Source organism: Plecotus auritus (genome assembly GCF_963455305.1).
Source record: "Plecotus auritus genome assembly, chromosome: 6".
Taxonomy (NCBI): domain Eukaryota; kingdom Metazoa; phylum Chordata; class Mammalia; order Chiroptera; family Vespertilionidae; genus Plecotus; species Plecotus auritus.
Window position 1 is genome coordinate 3,650,172 of NC_137773.1, and position 22,209 is coordinate 3,672,380.

The 22,209-nt window shown below is 42.0% G+C and overlaps 1 protein-coding gene across 2 annotated transcripts in view; it reads right to left on the reverse strand.

The window, feature by feature from the left end:
* The window catches only part of BAIAP2L1 (BAR/IMD domain containing adaptor protein 2 like 1), a gene marked incomplete at its 5' end in the record, with an annotated part of 76,778 nt that overhangs the window by 49,492 nt on the left and 5,077 nt on the right, over positions 1 to 22,209 (reverse strand). Inside the window, 2 exons of one of the 2 annotated variants that reach the window (XM_080677038.1) lie at positions 953 to 1,028; positions 12,108 to 12,227. In XM_080677038.1, the coding sequence (XP_080533164.1) occupies positions 953 to 1,028; positions 12,108 to 12,227 (196 nt within the window). Of the gene's footprint in view, positions 1 to 952; positions 1,029 to 12,107; positions 12,228 to 22,209 lie in introns of those variants that run through there. The other variant, XM_080677039.1, reaches the window with a different exon arrangement.

Below are 22,209 nucleotides of genomic sequence, written 5' to 3' on the forward strand. Positions count from 1 at the left end.
GGCAAGAAATTCTTCTATATAAATAAAAGGAAAATAATTCCTTTGCTGCAGGATACTAACATCAATATTTTAAGTATACATTTTAAATGTTATTAGATCATAAATAATTTGGTTTAAACAGTAGAAAACATGTTTTTGGCATTGACAAAGACTGAACCATGTCAAAAAGTATGATTTAATCATTAAACTACATAACAGCTCTGGCCAGTGTGAACAAGTGGTTAGAGCATGGCCAGAGCACCGAGGGTTGTGGGTTTGATTCCTGGTCAAAGGCGAACACCTGGGTTGCAGGTTGGATCCTCGGCCCCAGTTGTGGCTCGTGCAGGAGGCAACCAATCTATGTGTCTCTCTCACACTGAAGTTTTTCTCTCTCTCTCCCCCCCTCCCTCCCTTCCACTCTCTCTCTTAAAAAAAAAAAGAAAAAGAAAGAAAGAAAGAAAGAGAAATCAATGGAAAAAATGTCTTTGGTGAGGATTAACAAATCAAAAAAAAAGAAAAGAAAATACATAACTCATAGTAGTTTATTATTCAATGTACTCATTTCAAATATACTAATATCCTATTATTGCAAAGTCCTGTAGATTAAATTATTTGTAAATAATTTCTACCAATTTAAAGATATTTAAAAAAATTTAATATCAAGCATCTAAAAATAATTAAGTAAAATATTTACTGAATGGCTTTTTAAAAAATATATTTTTTATTTATTTCAGAGAGGAAGGGAGAGGGAGAGAGAGAAACATCAATGATGAGAGAGAATCATTGATCGGCTGCCTCCTGCACCCCCATACTGGGGGTCAAGCCCGCCACCTGGGCATGTTCCCTGATCAGGAATGGAACCGTGACCTCCTGGTTCATAGGTCTGTGCTCAACCACTGAGCCACGCTGGCCAGGCCTGAATGGCTTTTGTATGTGCTCTATATTTATAAATTCAGAAAATAGACAGACTTACCATTAACAGCTTTTTCATAATTTTTTCCTAGGTTTATTAAATTTCGTAGCCGCGGATTGAACTGTTCCATAACATTCTGGAAAACAAACAGAACAAACAAATTAATAAAATAAGTGAACAGCAGGCCCAGTCATCTTTAGATGCTGTTATCACACAGAGCCTGGGACACCTACGTATGGTAGACTGTGCAGCGACAGGACCGTCTACCAGTCGGGAATGTTGACTTGAAGGCAGTGAAGGGCACTGATGAACAGGGCGCTCACCCTGGTCAGGTGTCTGTACCAGGCCAGTTCTCCAGTTGCCAAGGGCTGCCTAGGACCTACTTGTAAATGGAGCAAGTAGTGGACAGGCTGCCTCTACAAAGCGAACCCTGCAGGGGCTGTGAGCCCAGAAGCTGATGCCGCCTGGTTTTAAGTAGGTCAATGGTCGTCATTCTCGTGATCAGAATTTAATTATATAGGCAATGTTTTGGCTATCAATTGGATAGAAATGTCCAAGAGACTGTGTTTTTACTCTGCCTAAGTACAGGGGAGGGTGTGGGGTAGCGTTGCTGATAGCTCTAGGACACTTCCTTTCTAGGTGGTCACTGCCCCCCCCCCCACCTCCTCCCAGTAGTCAGGGTATTTACTAAGTGCTTCTGGAGTAACTCCTGTGCATGAGGTCTTGTGCACAGCTGTGGACAGGAGACATGGTTCCCTCTCACGGATTTCATGATGCTGTATCTCTACAGATGCCAACTTTTCATAAACTTGGAGACAAATGCTATGTCAGGTGTAAGACAGGCAATTATTTAGATGTTAGTTTAAATGTAAAATGCCCTAAATCTGAAGCGCAGGTAAGAAATCATACGCAGGGGACTCCGACTCGACTCAGACCATACAGTGACTGAATACTGAATGGCTTTTGTTCCGCCTGCAAACACTGAGCTTCACCATATGACACACGACTCAAGTCTCTTCAGCCCTCTCCCGAAATGTGCAACACTTGGAGAGGACCAGGCAATACAAAGAATGAAAAACTAAGCAACGGCCAAAGGGGCAGATAGTTGACACATGCTATTTCGGATATAAAGGTTCTCCGTTATGGGTTAGAAGAGAGAGAACATAACTTTTATTTTATTTTTTAATGTTTATTGATTTTGAGAGAGAAAGGAAGGGAGAGGGATAGATAGAAACATTGATGAAAGAGAGACATTGATCGGCTGCCTCCTGCACCCCCCCCCCCCCCCCCCCCCCACTGAGGACTGAGCCACAACCTGGGCATGTGCCGTGACCAGGAATTGAACCGGGAACCTCTTAGTTCATGGGTCAACATTCAACCACTGAGCCACACCGGCTGGAACATAACTTTTATTTTTAAATATTTAAAATGTTTATTTATTGATTGATTTGAGAGAGAGAGATGCCGATTTGTTGCTCCACTTATTTATGCTTTCATTGGTTGCTTCTTGTATGTGCCCTGACTGGAGATCAAACCCACAACCTTGGCGTACTGGGACACTCTAACCAACTGAGCTACCTGGCCAGGGCTAGGAGAACACGACTTTTATTTTATCAAACAGTGATAAAGGGTTATGAAAAACCACACCTGCCTCACCTATCCCCGCCCCTGCCTCACCTATCCCCACCCCTGCCTGGCCTTACTTAACTCTCAAGAGCTGTTATTCTTGTATTTACTGCCGTAGTTTTGAGTAATAGTCTTGATTTCTCAATTTTGGACCGTAACTACAGACTCTCTGCTAGAGTAGATGAGGACCTGGCTCTCCTTTCCCCAATCCTTCCTACATAGTTCAATGACAATTTCCTGTTAAGTCAATAATCAGGGTTTTTTGTTACTTTGTAAATATTGGTCACTACAAAGCAAAAAATGTACCAAGGATTACATTTCAAAAGTCCTTTCCTGGTATGGACTTTTTGTTTCTTGTGGGATTAACAACTGTCTCACCTCCCCACTCCCATGCTTAATTTTCTATGTATCTACCTTACATTTTTCCACATGCTCGGTAGGATCTAGCAGAAGCCTATCAATAGTATTTTTCAAATACGCAAGGTTGTCAGCTAATCTTCCCTTCACCCACTGCCCCACCCCCACCCCAGAACTTCCTCCAAGGACGCCCCGTCCTCTTGCCCAGTCTGGCCTGAGTGTCCCTGCTCCGCTGTTGCCCTTGCATGTCCTTCCTGGTCCTTCGCGTTAGACCGCTCACAAACTGGATCACACATCTTCCTCTTTCATTTATTCCTCCTTACTGAAGACCATTCTCCAAGAATGACCTAAGAATGGATGTGTGAAAGGTAAATTTGAGTACCCATGTGTCTGAAACTATCTTTATCTTGACATCTGATTGACATTTTGCTAGCTAGAGTATTATAGATCAAAAGTGACTTTCCCTTAGAACTTGTAAGATAACGCTCCACTATCTTTAATATCCAGTTTTGCTATAGAGAAGTTGGCTATCATTTCTTCTTCCTTTCTACGAGTATCTAACTTTTTCGGGGGGGGGGGGGGGCACTTATTTCTGGAAGCCTTTGCCTCATCCCTCCCTCCCTGTGTCCTGACACTACATAATGGTTTTTCTCAGAACTTTTTTTCATTTATTTAACTGAACACTCAAAAGGCCCTATCTAATCTATATAGGAAATTATATCCTTCAGGTCTGAAAAACATCCTGGAGTTATACTCTAAGAATTTGTCCTTTTTTATCTGATTTTCCGCTTTTTGTTCTGACAGATATCCTCAACTTTACATTCCTTCCAACTCTCCTACTAGATTTTAAAATTTTGATATATTTTCAATTTGGGCTCTGTCAAGTTTTTTTTTTATTCCTCTTTATGTATTTATTTTTTCACAATTCCTATTTATTTTTTATTATCCTGTTCTTGTTTTATGGAGGCAATCTTGTCTCTTATTTCAATAAACTGTAGTTTGGGGGTATTTCCTTCAGTTCCCCATGTTATTTCCTGTTTATTTCTTCTCGTTGCTTGCCATCCATCTGTCTTTTGTGTTGGAGGGTTTCCTCAACTGCCTGGTGACCCCTGATCAGTTCTTCGGGAGTAAATCCTAACGTGCTGGCTGGAAGCTTGTGAGTGTGGGGATGCATGCAGGGCGGCTGTGGACCAGCAGGCTTCCTGTGGGGTGACTGACAGGTCGGCTGTAGACAAACTGGCCACGCAGCAGTAGCCAGAGGCCACAGGGTCATTCCAGAGATGTTTCTAATTCCCTGTCCTTGGGTGGGGGAAGGGCCATCACCAGGTCTGCTTTCCCAGTCAGGAAGGGGGGTGGGAATCCCACAGTTTACTGAGCTGATTTTTACTGAATTCCTCTGTTTTCAGCTCTGAGTTTTACTCCCCCCACCTTGGTGGGTATTTCCAAGTCACTATATTTTGAGATTAAATCTCCAGTCTGGCAGGCAGAGGACACTACTGGTTGGAGTGGTGGTTGGGGTGGGGAAGGGAACCTGGCAGTTTAACCATCTTGTAGAATGCCTGTTACATCCCCGTGTGTCCCCTCCCTTCTGTGGGGTCTGCTCCTCAGCCTTGGGGTGCTCCAGTGAATGGCTCAGCTCTCATCAACACTCCCCCTGCAGGTTGTTGAGGTTCTTGTAAGGCAGTTACTACTCCTCTGCACATTTTCTATCAACCCAAATTTCTTTAGGCTTTTTATCAACTGATATTTCCTTTTTCAGGTCTCTACACTACAGATTTTTTTAAAAATAATATGTTTTTATTGATTTCAGAGAGGAAGGGAGAGGGAGAGAGAGAGAAACATCAATGATCGGCTGCTGCCTCCTGCATGCCCCTTATTGGGGACAGAGCCCGCAACCTGGGCATGTGCCCTAACCAGGAATTGAACCGTGACCTCCTGGCTCATAGGTCGGTGCTCAACCACTGAACCACACCAGCTGGGCTATACTATGGATTTACAGGTGTTTTTTAAAAGTTCTTTCGCCCTCATTTTAACATATCCTCATAAAAAAAAAAAAAAGAGTAGAAAAACACAGGCGGTCTATCTACCATGCTTCACTGGAAGTCCACTTGTCCTGTTTTATTTAAGCCAGCTGGCTGTTTAAGCCTCTTTCACAACCAGCAGCCACGAGGGCCCCAGCCAGTGCTGACTCCCTCACCAGTCTGTCTGCAAGATGGTAAACCTTCTACCTGAACACGGGACCTGTAGCCACAACCGCTACTTCCGTCTCTTTCCTCAATTCCCTTGGTTTGTTTTCAAGCTTTTTATTTTGAAAAAGCTTAAGATTCACAAGAAGTTGTAAAAATTGTACATGGAATTCTTATATATGTTTCCCCCCAAAACAACTTATATAACCATAGCGCCTTATCTAGCACATTATCAAAACCAGGAAACTGACATGGGCACAACACGATAAACTGAACAGTAGACATTATTTGGCTTGACCAGTTTTATATCACTCATTTTTTTTGAAGGGGTGAACTGATTCTATGAAATTGTATCACATGTACAGATTTGTATAAATCACCACCATAGTGATAATACAGAACTGTTCCATCAACACAAAGATCTCGCTCATGCTACCCACTTCAGAGCCGCACCCTTCCCCAGTCCTAACCCCTGGCAACCACTGATCTCAATCACTACAGTTTTGTCATTGTGAAAATGTTATATAAATGGAACCAAGTGACCTTTTGAGACTGGCTTTCTCACTCGGCACAAAGCCCGTAAGTACCATCCAAGTTGTTGGGTGTATCAGTAGTTTACTCCGTTTTTTGTTTTTTTTTTGGCCAGTAGTATTCCACAGTATGGAAGCATCACAGTTTGCTCATCCTTATACCCACTGATCATATGGGTTGGTTTCCAGTTTTGGGCAATTTCAAATAAACCTGATACAGACCATCACATACAGGTTTTTGTGTGAATGTAAATGTCCATATCTCTTAAGATAAACACTTGGGCATTCAATTGCTGTGTCTTATGGTAGGTGTATGTTTAACTTTATAAGAGTGGCCATACCACTTTACATTCCCATCAGCAATGCATGAAATTTCAATAATTTAAAAATCGAATAACTTCATTAGAAAATGGTTACTTTCTAATGAAAAGATAAAAAAATTTTTCAAAGATCTCTCTTAAAATGCTTATAATAATCTTATGAGGCTGAGTGTGGAGGGTAAGAATATAGGGAAACTGAAACAGAGCCAAGCCTGTCCTCTGGCAAACAAGAAGTCACCAAAAGAAGCCGGGACCTTTGTTCTTTCTCAAGACGATTCATAGTTCAGCATATCCAAAGAAGGGGAAAATGTAACTTGATTTCTTTATATAATTCTTAAAATGTGTACATATAATTCCTATCTTAAAATGTCAAAAACAATGAATTAATGAGAACTTCCAAAGTTAGCATCAAGCATAAATCACTCTCCAAATGATGCTACTGGAAGAAAAAAAGTTTAAGATTTGAGAGTACAATCAACTTCACAGAAAACACAAGAGTTTTTAAGCTGGAAAGTTCAACATACACTTCAATTCTTTTTATTTAGGCTCAGCTACAGAAACCGCCCCTGTAAATTTTGGCCTCTTGAACAGTGGAAAATCCATTTCTACACTGGCTCTTGGCCATTAAAATTTAGCTATTTTAACTGAAGTCCGTGTATTTTTAAACCCAGAAACAAAAAGGCAGTGCTTCCTTTGTGTCCCACGAGCTATAAAGTTTTACAGTAGCAGTGGGTGTCCCATATTTTGGGGGGAGGACAGCAGTTGGGTCAAAGATCATGCTGTGTCAAGGCTTGTTAAGACCTGAATTGTGTACAGAGCTTAAAGAATCACCAGTAGTAACAAACATATCCATTTTAATTTAAACTAAGAATAAAAGGTTTAAGATACCAAGTATAAAAAAGATAAATTATAAAAGGTATTCACCAGCTGAGAACCACTATTTTGTTGTAGTCAATAACAAAAGCTTAGTACATATTCCACCAGTTCCTGCCTGGCAAGGAGAATAATTTGCCAAACTAGTTCCAACCAGAATGAGTTTCATTTCCATTCAGAGAAGAATCTGAAATAAAACCACCGGCACCATCACTGTTCGCCTGGCCGGGCCTCCGGTGAAGAGGGCTGGTTCTTCTGCACAAGCTCACGGGCGGGCGTGGAGAACCAGCGGGCAGCTACGCCGCGGAGAATGCCGCGGATAGGCCACTAGGAACCCCCAGGCACTTTTCCCCGGCTTTCTGGCTGGTCCATTTATCGCACGCATTTCCTCGCATTTCCTCTATTCCTCGCAGTTACAGATCATGAGTTCAAAATGAATTATACAATCTTATGATGGTTTTAACTTCCGCACCATTTAGATTTTTCTTTAAGTTTTTTTTTTTAATATATTTTATTGATTTTTTACAGAGAGTAAGGGAGAAAGATAGAGAGTTAGAAACATCGATCAGCTGCCTCCTGCATACTCCCTACTGGGTATGTGCCCGCAACCAAGGTACATGCCCTTGACCTGAATCGAACCTGGGACCCTTGAGTCCGCAGGCCGACGCTCTATCCACTGAGCCAAACCGGTCAGGGCTTTCTTTAAGTTTTGAAAAATGATTCCCTTTGCCAACTTAGAACTACAGACCATGAAGCATAATACAATTATGACTAGCTAGATGGTTAAACTGAGCTGAGTTGAACATTTTTAAGAATTGGTTTCTCTTTCTGTTTCTTTTTCCAGTTCTCCCCACGACTAAAGACAAATTACTTGATATTTGAGGACTTTATTTTTCTCAGCTGAAAAATGTGGGTACTATTCACCTTGGACTAAGCTCTAAAAGTGATTTAAGAATCTCCAAGTAAATGGTGAGTTTTAGAACTTGATTCAGGTAGTGTATGTACCCTTGAAATTTTCCAGACTATTTTGTTCTATACAATCTCATACAAATTAGCTTAGCAATGTTGCAAATGCTTAAACTAATTTAGTGTCATGTGATAAGAACATCTGTTAATAAGGATTAAATATTTGAGAATACTTCTAGATAGACGTCATTCGTAGAAAATCTCACTTCCTCCTTCCTCATGTTCTTGGAAGCTGCTGTTCTGGATTAACATTGTCAATACTTGATTATGTCCCTGCCTTTAGGGAAAACATTAGTGAGTAAACGTGGTGAAAAGGCAGCTGTTTGTGGCTAGCAGATGGCCAGAAGAGTCATGTTTTCATACCCATCTTGAATGGGGGCACAAGCCAAGTAAAGGAAAATTAGACAACTGAGATGCTTTTTGTTTGAAGAAGTATTAAACTAGGGCAGAAAAACTCAGACTCAAATATATAAACACACAAAAAATGTTTCCCAGCACTCAAATGTGAACAAAGTTCCCTTTTAGTCTGTATTGTATATTTATGCTACTAGCTATTAGTGTGCACTATAAACCAATTTGAAACAAGGATTATGAATCAATTTGATGTAATTTGTAACATGCCATCCCCATAGCAATGAGCCTGAAAAAAACTTTAACCTGTCCTGGCCAGTGTGGCTCAGTTGGTTGAACATCGTCCCATGCACCAAAAGGTCGCCGGTTTGATTCCCCACCAGGGCACCTGCCCGGGTTGCAGGCTCAGTGCCGAGTAGGAGGCATGCAGGAGGCAGCGGATCTATGTTTCTCTCTCCACACTGATGTTTCTTTCTCTCCCCCCTGCCCCGTCCCTCTCTCTCCTTACCTCTCCTTCTCCTTTCCTCTCTCTCTAAACATAATTAAAAAACAACTTGGGCCTGGAGTCTTTGGGCAAAGCTCCACCCTGTGGAGCCTCAGCCTCCTCCTCTATAAAATGGAAAGAACGATCATTCCCACTTCCTGAGGTGTATGAAGAGTCAATGAGTAATAATTAATACTTACAGAGCACTTACTCTGTGCTCTTCCAAGCACTCTTTACTTAGTGCACACCAAATCAGTTGTGGCAATTAACATTGCAAGACAGAAGCTTTCAAATATCAGTCAACTCTTCGAATGGAGGAACATTCCTGTTTCCACAGGTGTCTCCAGGTACCCCACTTCCACCCTGTAACACGCAAATAAATGATACTGGCTCTCTGGCTCAAAGTGTCACGTTAGGAGGAGAGAGACCACGAATACAAAAACCTCGAAAGAGTGTGCAGTACAAAGGAAAGCAAAAGTGTTATTACGTATCTGCTTTATCCAGTTGAGAACATTTTATTTCTTTTTCCATCTGAGATACCTTTTGACATTTTTGGAGTGCTGCTATGTTTCATCAGGCTCTATGCCTACTATTTCACATGGATTGTCTCATTAGATCCTAACAACATGATCATGATGATGCCCATTTTACAGGTGAGACAACACATCTTTGAGATGGTCACTTAAACACCTTACTGAAGGTCCCACAGGCAGCAAGAAGCGGTCAGGCCTGGGCAACCCCCCTACTAACCTTTGCACTCACCCCTCTGGCCTTGAAACCAGCTCCTTGAAGCAAACTGTGCAATAAAAGTGAGATGAAAATGCTTTTATGGCATAGAACCCTTTTAGTGTGAGGAATTATAGGAATCTCTACAATATTTTGTTTTTAGAAGTTTTCTTATAATCTTACTCCTGATTTTTTATGGATATAATAAATCTAATAGCATCCCAATATGGTAGACCAATTCTGCCCAGGCAAACAAATATTTCTGACCTCCTTTTCTTTCCTTTAAAAAAAAAGAGAGAGAGAGAGAGAAAAGAAAAAGATTCCACCACTACCTCACAAGAATTAATGATTAACACTGTCATATTGATTTCCTTTGCTGAAAAGGAATTAAAAGTAAAACATTACAGAACTACATTACAAAACCACAGGATGCTTAATCACCTCATCCAAGTCTCATATCTCGTTTTTTTCCTCCCCAGAGGAAACTGTTAATTAAGACTGCTGTTAACTTCCTAACTTACTAAAAAGTATTTTATACTTTTATATACACATGTATTTAGTTATGATTAATAATTCTGTTTTATGCATTTAATAAATAAATGATATCGTATAACACAGTTCACTTTCACACCTTACTTTTTTTATTTAACATTATGCCTCTGAGACCTGTCCACCTTGGTATATATTGACTGAGTTTACTCCTATTTAACTTCTCTATGGTATCGCAGAAACTGCAGAAGAAAAACAAGAACCCCCTAGAGCAGCCGTGGGCAAACTACGGCCCGCGGGCCGGATCCGGCCCGTTCGGCTGTTCTATCCGGCCCACGGAGCCGAAAGAGCGGAGGGTTCTCTTGCTCTCCCCTCCGCTCCTTTACTTTGAATTTATATTAGTTCACACAAACACTCCATTTATGCTTTTGTTCCGGCCCTCCGGTCCAGTTTAAAAACCCACTGTGGCCCTCGAGTCAAAAAGTTTGCCCACCCCTGCGAGATTTCACAGTGAAGGGTTTAGCAGAAACTTTTGCAGACCTCAACAAGCTCCTTTAAAAAGTTTCAAACATGGGCCCAGCTGGTGTGGGTCGGTAGCTGAGAGCTGACCTATGAACCAGGAGGTCACGGTTTGATTCCCAGTCAGGGCACATGTCTGAGTTGTGGGCTTGATCCCTGGTAGGGGACGCGTGGGAGGCAGCCAATCAATGATTCTCTTTCATCATTGATGTTTCTCTCTCTCTCTCTCTCTCCCTTCCTCTCTGAAATCAATAATATATTGATATATATAGTTCAAACATGGATCCCAACTCGAAAAGGTTTTTATTAATAGAAATGTACATGGTGGATTTTCTGCTTATAAGCAAATGTGGTAAAAAATGAAACAAATCAAACCACCATGGACATATAGGGTGTCCCCCCAAAATGTGTACACACTTAACAGCTGATAGCTCAATTGATGTTTCCTTCTTTTTAGATTTAACTCATAAGAATCAATAATTATTCGAAGTGTGTATACATTTTTGGGGACATCCTGTACTTCTGAAAAGAGTGATACCTCCTCAAGAAGAGCCTCAGGAAGGTCCTTCAGGTGTTCCAGAGGAGGGCATGGTTATCATGGGAGGTCACCGCTCCATGCCAGTTATTGCCTGAAGCCCTCCCCCTGGGAAGAGATGTGGAGGTGGGGGACAGTAACAATGGCGATCCTGACCCCGTGTAGGCCTAGGCTACTGTGTGTGTGTCTGTCTTGGTTTTTAACAAAAAAGTTAAAACAAAATTTAAATAGAAATAAGGCTTACAGAATAAAGATATAAAGAAAAAATATCCTCAGTCAGGATTAACCAAAAACCTCGAGATAGTGTGCAGTACAAAGGAAAGCAAAAGTGTGTTTGTGTTTTAAGCTAAGTGTTATAGGAGTAAAAAAATTAAAGACATTTAAAAGTTTATAAGGTAAAAAAGTTACATGAAGCTAACGTTCATTTATTATTGAAGAAAAAACCCTATTTTTAATAAATTTAGTGTAGCCTAAGTGCACAGCGTTATAAAGCCTACACTCACGTGCAGTACTGTCCTAGCCTTCACACTCACTCACTCGCCACTCACCCAGAGCAATGCCCAGTCCTGCAGGCTGCATTCCTGGCAAGTGCCCTATACTGGTGTATCTTTTTATCTTTCATACTGTGTTTTCACTCTATCTTTTCTATGTTTATATATGCAAATACTTGCCATTGTGGTACAAATGCCTATGTATTCAGTACAGTTAACATGCTGCACAGGTTTCTGGCCTAGGAGCAGTGGGCTCTTCCTTACAGCCTAGGTGTGTAGTAGGCTGTACCATCTAGGCCTGTGTGACTGATGTTCACACAGGGACTAAACTGCCTCGTGATGCCTTTCTCACAACGTTTCTTCACTAAGCAACGCATGGCTGTGTAAGTTACCCTCAGCTCTCATGTCTATCACAGATTAATGTTACCAGAAACTTCTGTCATGGTAACAACAGGGTGGAAGAGGCACCAAAAGCCTGGATATTACCTGCAATCAAGCAGGGTTGGGCTGTGCCCACTCCTCCTCCATGCCCATCACTGTGCTCCGGGCACAATGGCTTCCGGGCTGTTGTCAGACCAGGCCAAACCCATTCCTACAGGGATTTTTTTACTCACTCTCCTGCCAGAAGGCTCTTCTGGATCCCACCCACCTGGGTCTCAGCTCTCAAAGACCTCCCTCCATCCTCCTCCCTCGGATGGTAGCAGCTCCAGCCTCCCCCTTTCCAGCGGTTCCTTGCTTCTCTTTTTTCAAAAGGCTACTCACATGATGTTGCTGTCCACTCTGTCTCCTTCGTAGGAACCATATGTTAAACCAAGGCCAAGGACCACTGCACCTCCAGCACCGAGAACAGTGCCTGGACCATCTGACCCCAAAGTGCCCCATCAGCAGCAGTACTATAGGAAACGGAATGTATGTGCTCACAGATGAACCGGCCACATGATGTTCCTTCCTCTCATCTGAACACACTGCTGCAGACACAATGACCCAGTGGGCCAATTAGCCTAGAAAGTCGGGGATGAGGTAATGGGGCCACTGCTTTCAACTTCCTTAGTTCAAAGTAACAGCTCCAACCAAGGGTCACAAAAGCCGCAAGGTTCTGCCTTCTACCTCTGAAGGCATAATGGCCTTAAAAAATCAGAAAACGCTAAGGCTTTCCTTATGAATTTTGCTTCCTAACTCTACGTTTTCCCAAGTTGACTTTTAGATTATTTAGGTATTGGGCAGTAATATGGCCCTTAAAAAATACTTTGTTGGAAACAACTCAAATTGTCTATCAACTGGTGAAAAGGTGAAGAGATGTGGTACATCCATAAAGAAAATACTATTCAGCCATGAAAAAGAATACAGTACTAACACACTACAACACAGATGAACTCCATTAAGCTAAGTGAAAGAAGCCAGTCACAAAAGACCATGCATGGCTCCATTTTTATGAAATGTCTAGAAAAGCCAAATCTATGGAGACCAAAAATGTATTCGTGATTGCCTGGGGGTGAGAATGAGAAATGGCAGCTAATAGGCAAAAAGGACCTTTTTGGGATGAAGGAAATGTTATAAAACTGGATGGTGGTGATGGTTATGCAATTCTGCAAATTTACTACAAATGACTGACTTGTACATTTAAAACCAATGAATTTTACAGTTTATAAATTACATCTCAATATAGCTATTTCTTTTATTTTAAAAAGGAAAAAAACCACACAGCAAAAACAAAGAGCCTTGACTCTGTTGAATGTTCCAGGCTGCTGCTGAGGATGAAGGCTCTACACCAGGGCTGAGGAATGTCCGGCCCACGGGCTGTATAAGGCCCCTGAAATCATTTGGTTTGGCCCTACCAAGGCATTAGGGGTGAGTTAATGAAACGTTTGACCAAATATAGAAGACTAATTTTAAAGTTGATAATTTGTATGGCCCCCAAAAAACATAAATACCCAAATGGCCCTTGGTAGAAAAATGGTTCCCCACCCCTGCTGCTATGGAATGCCACGGAGCAGTCTGGGTGCTTCCTCCTTCCTGGGTTGCCTCTAACTAGCCTGGCCTCAGAAGAGCCAGACACATTGAGATGCAGGTCACCCAACGTCCTTTGTGAACACTGACTGGTCCAGTACCTGCCTGGAAAGTGCTACTGGCCTGCAAAGCATTTATGCCCACGGAGCTGTTTGCAGCAACGTCCCCTCCTTCTGTGAAAATCAGCTGGACCCATTAGTAGAAAAAGATAACCCAGCTATTTGAGACAAATCTCTGCTGGATTAGCAGTTGTCTTTCCAGCTCTGATTGGGGAAGGAGCTTGGTAAATGTGTCTCCAGGCAATAAATAAAAAATTGGGTAATTACTGCGTCCTTCTAAGGCAGTTTCATAGGAAATCTTCAGCCCCCAGAGACAACGCTCCATGAAACTTCCACTGCGGCTTAAACACTGCCTTCATTCTTCCTTTCCTTTCTTTATCCATAACCCAGGCTTGGGTTTATAAAAAATGACTTCTGCCGAAGTGGTCCTTCAGAGTGCAGAGGGCATGCTGGAGAGGAAGCCCTGAGCCCCGCGAGGTGACCTGGCTCCATCCCTCGTATGTGACTCGAGCATGAGATGCCACTGGGCTAGTGGTCAGCAAGCGCAGGGCCACCTCTTGGGGCTTCTCCTCTCCTAGAATATTCTCAGAGAATTCTGAAAGCACCTGCTGGATCCTGCATTCCTTAAGAACCAAGCGATGAGAACCAGCGTGACTGTCTGGAAAGGCATGTGTGGCTACCTGTTAAGATATGTTACTAAAAGCACATCTCCATGACCTTTTATTTCATTGTTTAAAGAAAAAGATTTCTGCAACAAACTCCGCTTTCCCTATTCCCTACTCATTGAGGGAGCAAGGACTATTCTGAAGCAAAAGCATAATTAAGCAAAACAAAAAGGTACCAACACACTGGTGGGGAAAAGTAAGGGTGTGTGTCTTATAATGGTTCAAACCTTTTGGATGGAATTATCAAGTGAATCTAATAAAATTAAGTCCCAGAGCTGTCCCACCCAGTAAATTAGTGTAAGAATACAGGTTTTCAATTTTTTTTTGAAATAGTCCCTAAAATTATTTCTGAACATTTTATTTTATTTTTATATTTTATTGATTTTTTACAGAGAGGAAGGGAGAGGGATAGAGAGCCAGAAACATCGATCAGCTGCCTCCTGCACACCTCCTACTGGGGATGTGCCCGCAACCAGGGTACGTGACCTTGACCGGAATCGAACCTGGGACCCTTCAGTCCACAGGCCGACGCTCTATCCACTGAGCCAAACCGGTTTCGGCAATTTTTTTTTTTTTTTTTTAATGTGGAGGGAGAACCAAATTATGGGCAATGTGAATTCATGACCATCTGATAAAGTAACCTGAAGAAAAAATAATGGTCTGAACCTAGTTTAACACTAGAATGTTAAAAGTTTTATAGTTGTCTGAGGGTGGGATCATTTGAAACCACTTTTCCTCATAGTTTAAATGCAGACAATCACACTGGGTCCAGAGTCCAGGGTCCAGCATGTTCTCTAACGCCATGTAGTTACATCTTGGAAGTCCCAAGAAAGCTTTTGGGGCTGAAAGCAGGCGCTCCTAGCCTTGGCAATTAGGAGGTTATCAGATACTGTACCAACGTCCAGGCCACACTGGCTTTCATTGGCCAGGGGATTTGGGACCCCGTCTCAGAATTCAAGCAATTTTTGGACCTTGAACTTCAGAAAGAGGGAGAAGTAAGTTCGAAGTAAAAACCACTTCTTGAAATTCCAACTATGATCCTACAAGCATCCATTTCTGCTTGGTGTGTAGAGGCATATGTTCTTATTTGAAAAAGTGGAGCACAGTCCTTCCTATAGCTAACTACAGACCAGGACGACTGCTATATAACTTTCAATCACAACCTGAAAATGTGCCTCTCTTCTGGTATTTTCCTGTGGGGTGTGCGTGTTGGTGTGTGTGAGAGAGGGAGCGAGGGGGGAGAGGGGAGAGATGAATGGATGAGATTACAGCAAGTACTAGATATTATGTGCACTTACGTTTCACTCCACCAACTCTGTAAAACCCTTCTCACATTTGGGCCTTTGAAACAACATACACTTGTTCAATCTTTACTGTATATCTACAGCGAGCCCAAGCCCAGCCCTGTGCTGGATGGAGAGAACACAAAGATAAATGAGGAGAGGGGTCCAGCCCTTGAAAAATGCAGTCTCATAGGGACACAGGCATGAAAAAGCCCAAGGCGATCCAGACTGATGCAGTGAAAATAAGACATGCAGACACCTTTAATGTTACTGGAATATAATTTAGAAATATATAACTTTATCACAGACAAACGTCTTACGCTAAGGACACAGTAACTGTTTAGTTCCTGGGTTTTAAATAGCTGTCGAAGGGCACACGCGCTGAAGGCTATGGAATACACCAGACTGTCTGGCTGTGTTCTTGCCTGCCCAGCTGCTCTTAAAAGGTGCGCCCCGGAAGAGAGCAATGGATTTACGGGACAGAACGTCTCATGTTCTCCACCGTTTGTTTAGAACGCCCCAAAGTGCTTATGAGGTAAGAGGAACTTTACTAGATCAAAGTAAATGGCTGATTTCATATAGCAAGTGACATTCTTTTTTCTTCTTTTTTAGTTCACTAGTTCTTTTAAATAATAGTATCTGGAGTAATCCAGAAATTCTAGAACACTTCCCTCAACCAGACCCCAGGAGATGGGTCATTCTGCTTTATATTAAAATCACAGCCCTTACAATCTGTTAAAAACTGCAATAATAATTTTAAAATAGTTCAAGTTCATTACTTATATGTCTCAAATACCAGTCAGGGAAATCAAAATTTCCAACATTCTTTTCTGTTGTTGCCTCTCATCTACTTCTCTCATCATCCAACTTTCCAAAGACTTCTTACAAATGCCTAAGACAGTGGTCGGCAAACTGCGGCTCATGAGCCACATGTGGCTCGCGAGCTGCGGTTTGCCACTCTGTTGACTAATGAGTTTGCCGACCACTGGGATAGGGGCTTAATCACAAGGAACAACAACAGCCTGTAATTATTGGAATTGAGAGTCTAGGTCAGTGGTCAGCAAACTCATTAGTCAACAGAGCGGCAAACCGCGGCTCGCGAGCCGCAGTTTGCCGACCACTGGCCTAAGACACTCGTCATGAACTTAACCCGCACGTATATTATAATTTCCCTTCTTCCTTCCTATACTTCCATTACAAGATGAAATAAAGTCCAAAGAACTCTGGGAGAGAGGGTGGGGAAGGATGACGCTGGGCAGGCCACAGGGAAGGGGAAAGGCTGGAGACACTGAAATTTGGCACTGTCCTGTCGTAAGCTATAAACGGTAGATACGGACAGATTGTCTTTCTTCCAGCCCACGTGGGTCCCAGCGGTGACCCCAGCACTTGGCTCAACTGTGACACAAAAGAGAACAGATGCAGAAAGAATGAGGTGTAGGTGGTAAGCTAGGCACATATATAACAGGTGCCCAAAACATGGAAGCTGTTATTGTAAGTGCTATCCTAGTCTCACCAGCAATGGAGCAGGTGAGGATTTTAGTTACAACTGTGTGATACACACAGCTCTTCAGTATTTACTCAACAAGTATTTCTGAGTTCTTTTCTATGCAACAGCACAATGAAGATTAAATACACACACACACACACATGCCCTAACCGGTTTGGCTCAGTGAATAGAGCGTCGGCCTGCGGACTCAAAGGTCCCAGGTTCGATTCCAGTCAGGGGCATGTACCTTGGTTGCGGGCACATCCCCAGTAGGAGGTGTGCAGGAGGCAGCTGATTGATGTTTCTCTCTCATCGATGTTTCTAACTCTCTATCCCTCTCCCTTCCTCTCTGTAAAAAAATCAACAAAATATATATATTAAAAAAATAAAAAATAAATACACACACACACACACACACACACACACACACACACACCCCTCAAGGAGTGGAGAACTCACTGACAAGAGAGAAAAATGTGTGCCAATAACTGTTCAACACTGTTCTTTAATATCCACTCAGCTCCACCTCTGTGTCAGTCACCCTGGGGATAAGATACCAGGGATAAGCAGTAAACAGATGAAAATCAATGCTCTTGTGGTGGTTACAGAGTTGCAAACACAGGCCACAACGCTGAAGGCTAGCACACTGTTCCAAGTGCTTTCATGTTTTATCATGTTCAATCTTCACAACCACCACATGAAGTGGGTCCTGTTATCATCTTACTTACAGGTGAGAACACTGAAGCACAGGTCACATGGAGGAAGAATATGGCATTACCAAGGACATAAAACAAATCTGGGCTAACACAAAGGACGGGTTGGGTTGGTTAGCTGAAGAAGGTTGTCTTCTCAAAGGGCACAACTGGACTGGGTATCAGGAACAGCGTTTAATGTGGTTTTCACACCTTGAAACACTCAGTACTGTCAGACGTAGCTGGTGTCTGGCACCTAAGCTGCTCCAAGTGTACAATGAAGCCCATGTTGTGATAAAATATGCCATTGAGTCCATTAACCCCATTAAAGTTTTATAAAAATAAAAAAATCACAGCACGTAAATACGGAATTATCATTGTGATTTTCCTGATTTTCTCTTGCCAGTTGAGTTTTTGTGGCCAGAAATGAACTGGTCTGTTAGCTTAGGTCTCGGGTATCTGCACCTGACAGGCACACGAAGGAGACCAAGGTTGTCTCCTGTACTCCTCTCCCCTCCCCCTACAAGCAGGGGCCTCCCTTCTCCTAACTCAGAACAGGGGAAGGCCAAGAGCAGCCCTTACAGTGCCTGGCAGTCAACTCATCACCTGAAATCTGCTCTGACCCCAAAACCCAATCTTTCTCATGTTTATTCTAGGCCACGTGTTCTAATCACCTGAATTTTTACCCCTTCTTACTTTTGACAGGCTGTTATTACTACTTTTGCACCTTTCAAGGATGCAGCTGCTTGTAACGTCAGGAACAAGACTTTAAAAGATAACTGTAAGAACTGGAATTTGGAATTTCTCAGTTTAGAATTCTTTTTCTGCTCCGTTCAGTCTCAGGTGAGCAAATGTACTCCCCACAAGTAGTAATTAAGGGAAAACGGTTAAGATTTTAAACTAGGTTTATCTTTGAAATGTTAATTTGCCAAACAGAAAGAAAAGGGCACCTTTTAGCTTAGTGTTTAAAACTTCTTACCCACTAAAATGGAATATATATATCTATGTCAATTTCTGCTTTTAAAAAAAACTTAAACCTTATAAAAGTCATCCTCTCACAAAAGAAAAGGTAAACATTCCAAAAGATACACTAAGTGAGAAGTAAAGTCTCCTTCAACTCTACCCAAGAGTAAACCACCACGATGTTTTGATATTTTTAGTGAAGGAATTGCTACTGTTTAGGGACTTTTAAACCTCCAAAGCACCATATAAATATAAAAGGCAAACCTGAGGGCATCTTCACCTGCCTGCTGTTCTCTCTAAAGCACAGGGAGCTCTGGGACAGAAGGCACCAGTGAGCCCTTGGTTAGGTCTAGTGGGGTGCTCATTTATGTTGTTCCCTGGGTTGGGAAACACATTCTGGAATATTTTTCATTTCGTTTTGAATAAGAGAGAAACCAGCAACACTTTATCTCATTTTACACCAGTCTCAGCTTTATCCACAAAGGTTTGAGGCAGCTGTTACAATCAGAACACAGTCCCTAAAAAAATGATAAACTAGAAAGATACAGAAGGTCTGGGAAAACATAAATAGAAGTATAGAACCAAGGCTGAAGGAAATAGCAAGGTATATAGGACTGAAAGGTCACAGAGCTGTAATTACTCTGCACACATCTACAAGTTACAAAGTTTATGGAGGAAATGATACCCAATAGTGGTAGACATGAACACCGAGAGAGTGTTCTCCTGGCCAATGTCCACGAGCCACTATATATATTGTAATATGCATGTTTTATTACTGTTGGAAAAAAAGAGTCCTCTATGGGTTACAGGAAAGGAAGTGGTTTGAAAAGATCAACTCCATTGGTTTAGGAAAGGTTCATTTGCACGCAATCAGATTAGAGCATAATTTGGGGCATGTTTTATGTAGGGATTTTTGTAACGTGTAGCAAATATGCTTTAAAACGCACCTACCCTGACTCACATCCCCTGCTGGGAATTGAGCTTAAGGAAAACACCACCGATCTGTGCAAAGCTTTACCTGCAATGATGCTCACTGCAGTGCCTTAATAGAAAGCACTGGCAACGATCTTATGTCAAACAACAGAAGACTAGATCAATAAATTATGATGAAGAATGGAGTTCTGTGGTCACCAAAACAAGGCACAGAATACGACTGACATGGAAAGATGTACTGAAAATACTGGGAAGAGGGACAAGTTCATACTGTTATCTCTGGGTTGTGGGTTTCCACCTGCAGTATAAACATTCATAGAAATTTTCTGGCAGCAGCTCTGGCCAGGTAGTTTACTTGGTTTGTGTCCTGATACGCCAAGGTTGCAGGTTCGATCCCTGATCAGGGCACAAGAAGCAACCAATGAATGCATAAATAAGTGGAACAACAAATCGATGTTTCTCTCTCTTGCAAATCAATAAATTAAAAAAAAAAACTTTTTAAAGGAATTTTCTGGCCGCAGAGAAAAATATAGTTTAAAAAACCTGAGATTAAAACTGAAACACATACATAAAAATATTAATGACTGTTGGAAATGCTAAGAAGTATAATTTGGCAGACTTGTTCTCAAGCAGGTACAACCTAAGTGGGGAGAAGAGCCAATTAAAAGTACCATTTCCGTCCTGGCTGGTGTTGTTCAGTGGTTAGAGTGTCAGTTCATGAACTGAAGGGTCTCAGGTTCAATTTCGCATCAAGGGCATGTACCCAGGTTGCAGGTTCGATCCCTAACCCCGGTCTGGGTGCATGTGGGAGGTAAACAATCAATGTGTCTCTCTCACATTGATGTTTCGCTCTCTCTCTCCTCCTTCCCCTCTTAAAAAAAAAAAATCAATTATCAATGGGGAAAAAAATATCCTCAGGTGACAATCAACACACACACACACACACAAAAATAACATTTCCTTCAGAAAGTACTAGCCTTAAAACCTCTTGATTCCACTGCAACTCACTGAAATTCTTTTAAAAAACCATACATTTGCAAGAAAAGTCATATAAAAAAAGTGAAAGGTACTTTCATTAATATTCAATTAACAATAAAATTCAATTAACCAGACCTAGCCAGTTTGGTTCGGTGGATAGAACATGGGCCTATGGACTGAAGGGTCCTGGGTTTGATTCTGGTCAAGGGCACATTCCGGTTGTGGGCTCAAGGCCCAGTAGGGGGCATGCAGGAGGCAGCTGATCAATGATTCTCCTCATCATTGATGTTTCTCTCTCTCCCTCTCCCTTCCTCTCTGAAATCAATAAAAATATATTTTTAAAAATTCAATTAATCATAACTCCACATGCTCCCAGCATTCCAGTTTGTTTACATCTATGCCCCCAACATCTCTTACACAAACCTTTTGATGTGTTCAGTTACGATAGTTTTAGAACCTAAGAAAGTTAAATGTATGTTTTATTCTACTTAACACAACTACCAGTTTAAGGCCTCTCTCAGGCCCATGTTCCCCGGTCCTGGCTCTGTGTCCGGACATTAAGTAATTAATCCCTATGGAGATCAGGCTCCTGCCAAGGTTGCAGATGTCCAACCAGTAAGCCTGGGGCAAACAGTTTTGTTTGTTTTGCATTTAATTAAAAATGTTTACTTGCTTCCACCCATCAGAGAGGCCAAAATAAAAAGGAAGGAAAACACCAACCTTTGGTGAGGAGGTAAAACAACAGGAATTCTGATACACTGCTGGTGGGAATGTAAATGGATGCAATTGCTTTGGAAAACTGCCTGGCAGTTTCCACCAAAACTAAATATTCAAATACCTTATAACCCAGCAAATCCAATCCTATGTATATACCTAAGAACACCTATGCCCATCAGACATGCGCTAGAATGTCCACAGCAGCACTATTCATAGTAGCCTGGAGTATTGTGAAAACTATCCCAAGGCCTCTCGAGAAGTGTGATCTATTCACACAGTGGACTTCTACACAGCAAAAAGAATGAGCTAACTACAATTACTCCAATAATATGGGTGAATCCGACAAACACGTAGAGTGAAAGAAGGCAGACAAAATAGGGGGAACTAATTTTAGTGCTGTGAGAAGTTAAGGGAGTTATCTTGGAGGGGGTGTAGCAACTGGAAGAGGGTATGTGAAGGACTTCGAGGGGCTGGTCATGGTCTGCTTCTTGATCTGGGTGCTGGTTATACAGCTGTGTTCAGTTTGTGACAATTCAGTGACTATACACACCTAAGCACACCATTCTGTGTATGTGTGTTTTAAAATCCTCACCCAAGGACATTTTCATTGATTTTTAGAGAATGGGGAAGGAAGGGAGAGGGAGAGGGAGAGGGAGAGAGAGAGAGAAAGAGAGAGAGGGGGAGAGAGGGGGGGAGAGAGAGAGAGAGGAACATCAATGTGAGAGAGACATATCAATTGGTTACCTCCTGCACGCACTCCGACCAGGGCCCGGAATCAAACCTGGGTCCTTTCCGTGCAGGGGCCAGCACGCCTACAGACTGAGCCACACCCACCCAGGGCTCCGTGTGTATATTATAGCTCAATAAAAAAAGTTTAGAAATAACTTAAAAACATATTTGCAAATGACAACAGAGGTTAAATTAATGTTTGCACTGTTTTTAGAACCATTTTTACTTTGGAACTGCAGAAGAAACAGCTGTGTGGAAGGGGGCGGGGGGACAAAAATCCAATTTGTTGCAATTCCATGCACATTAGGATTCCCTTGCAACTCTGCCTGTGGCTCATTACAGCGGAAATGCA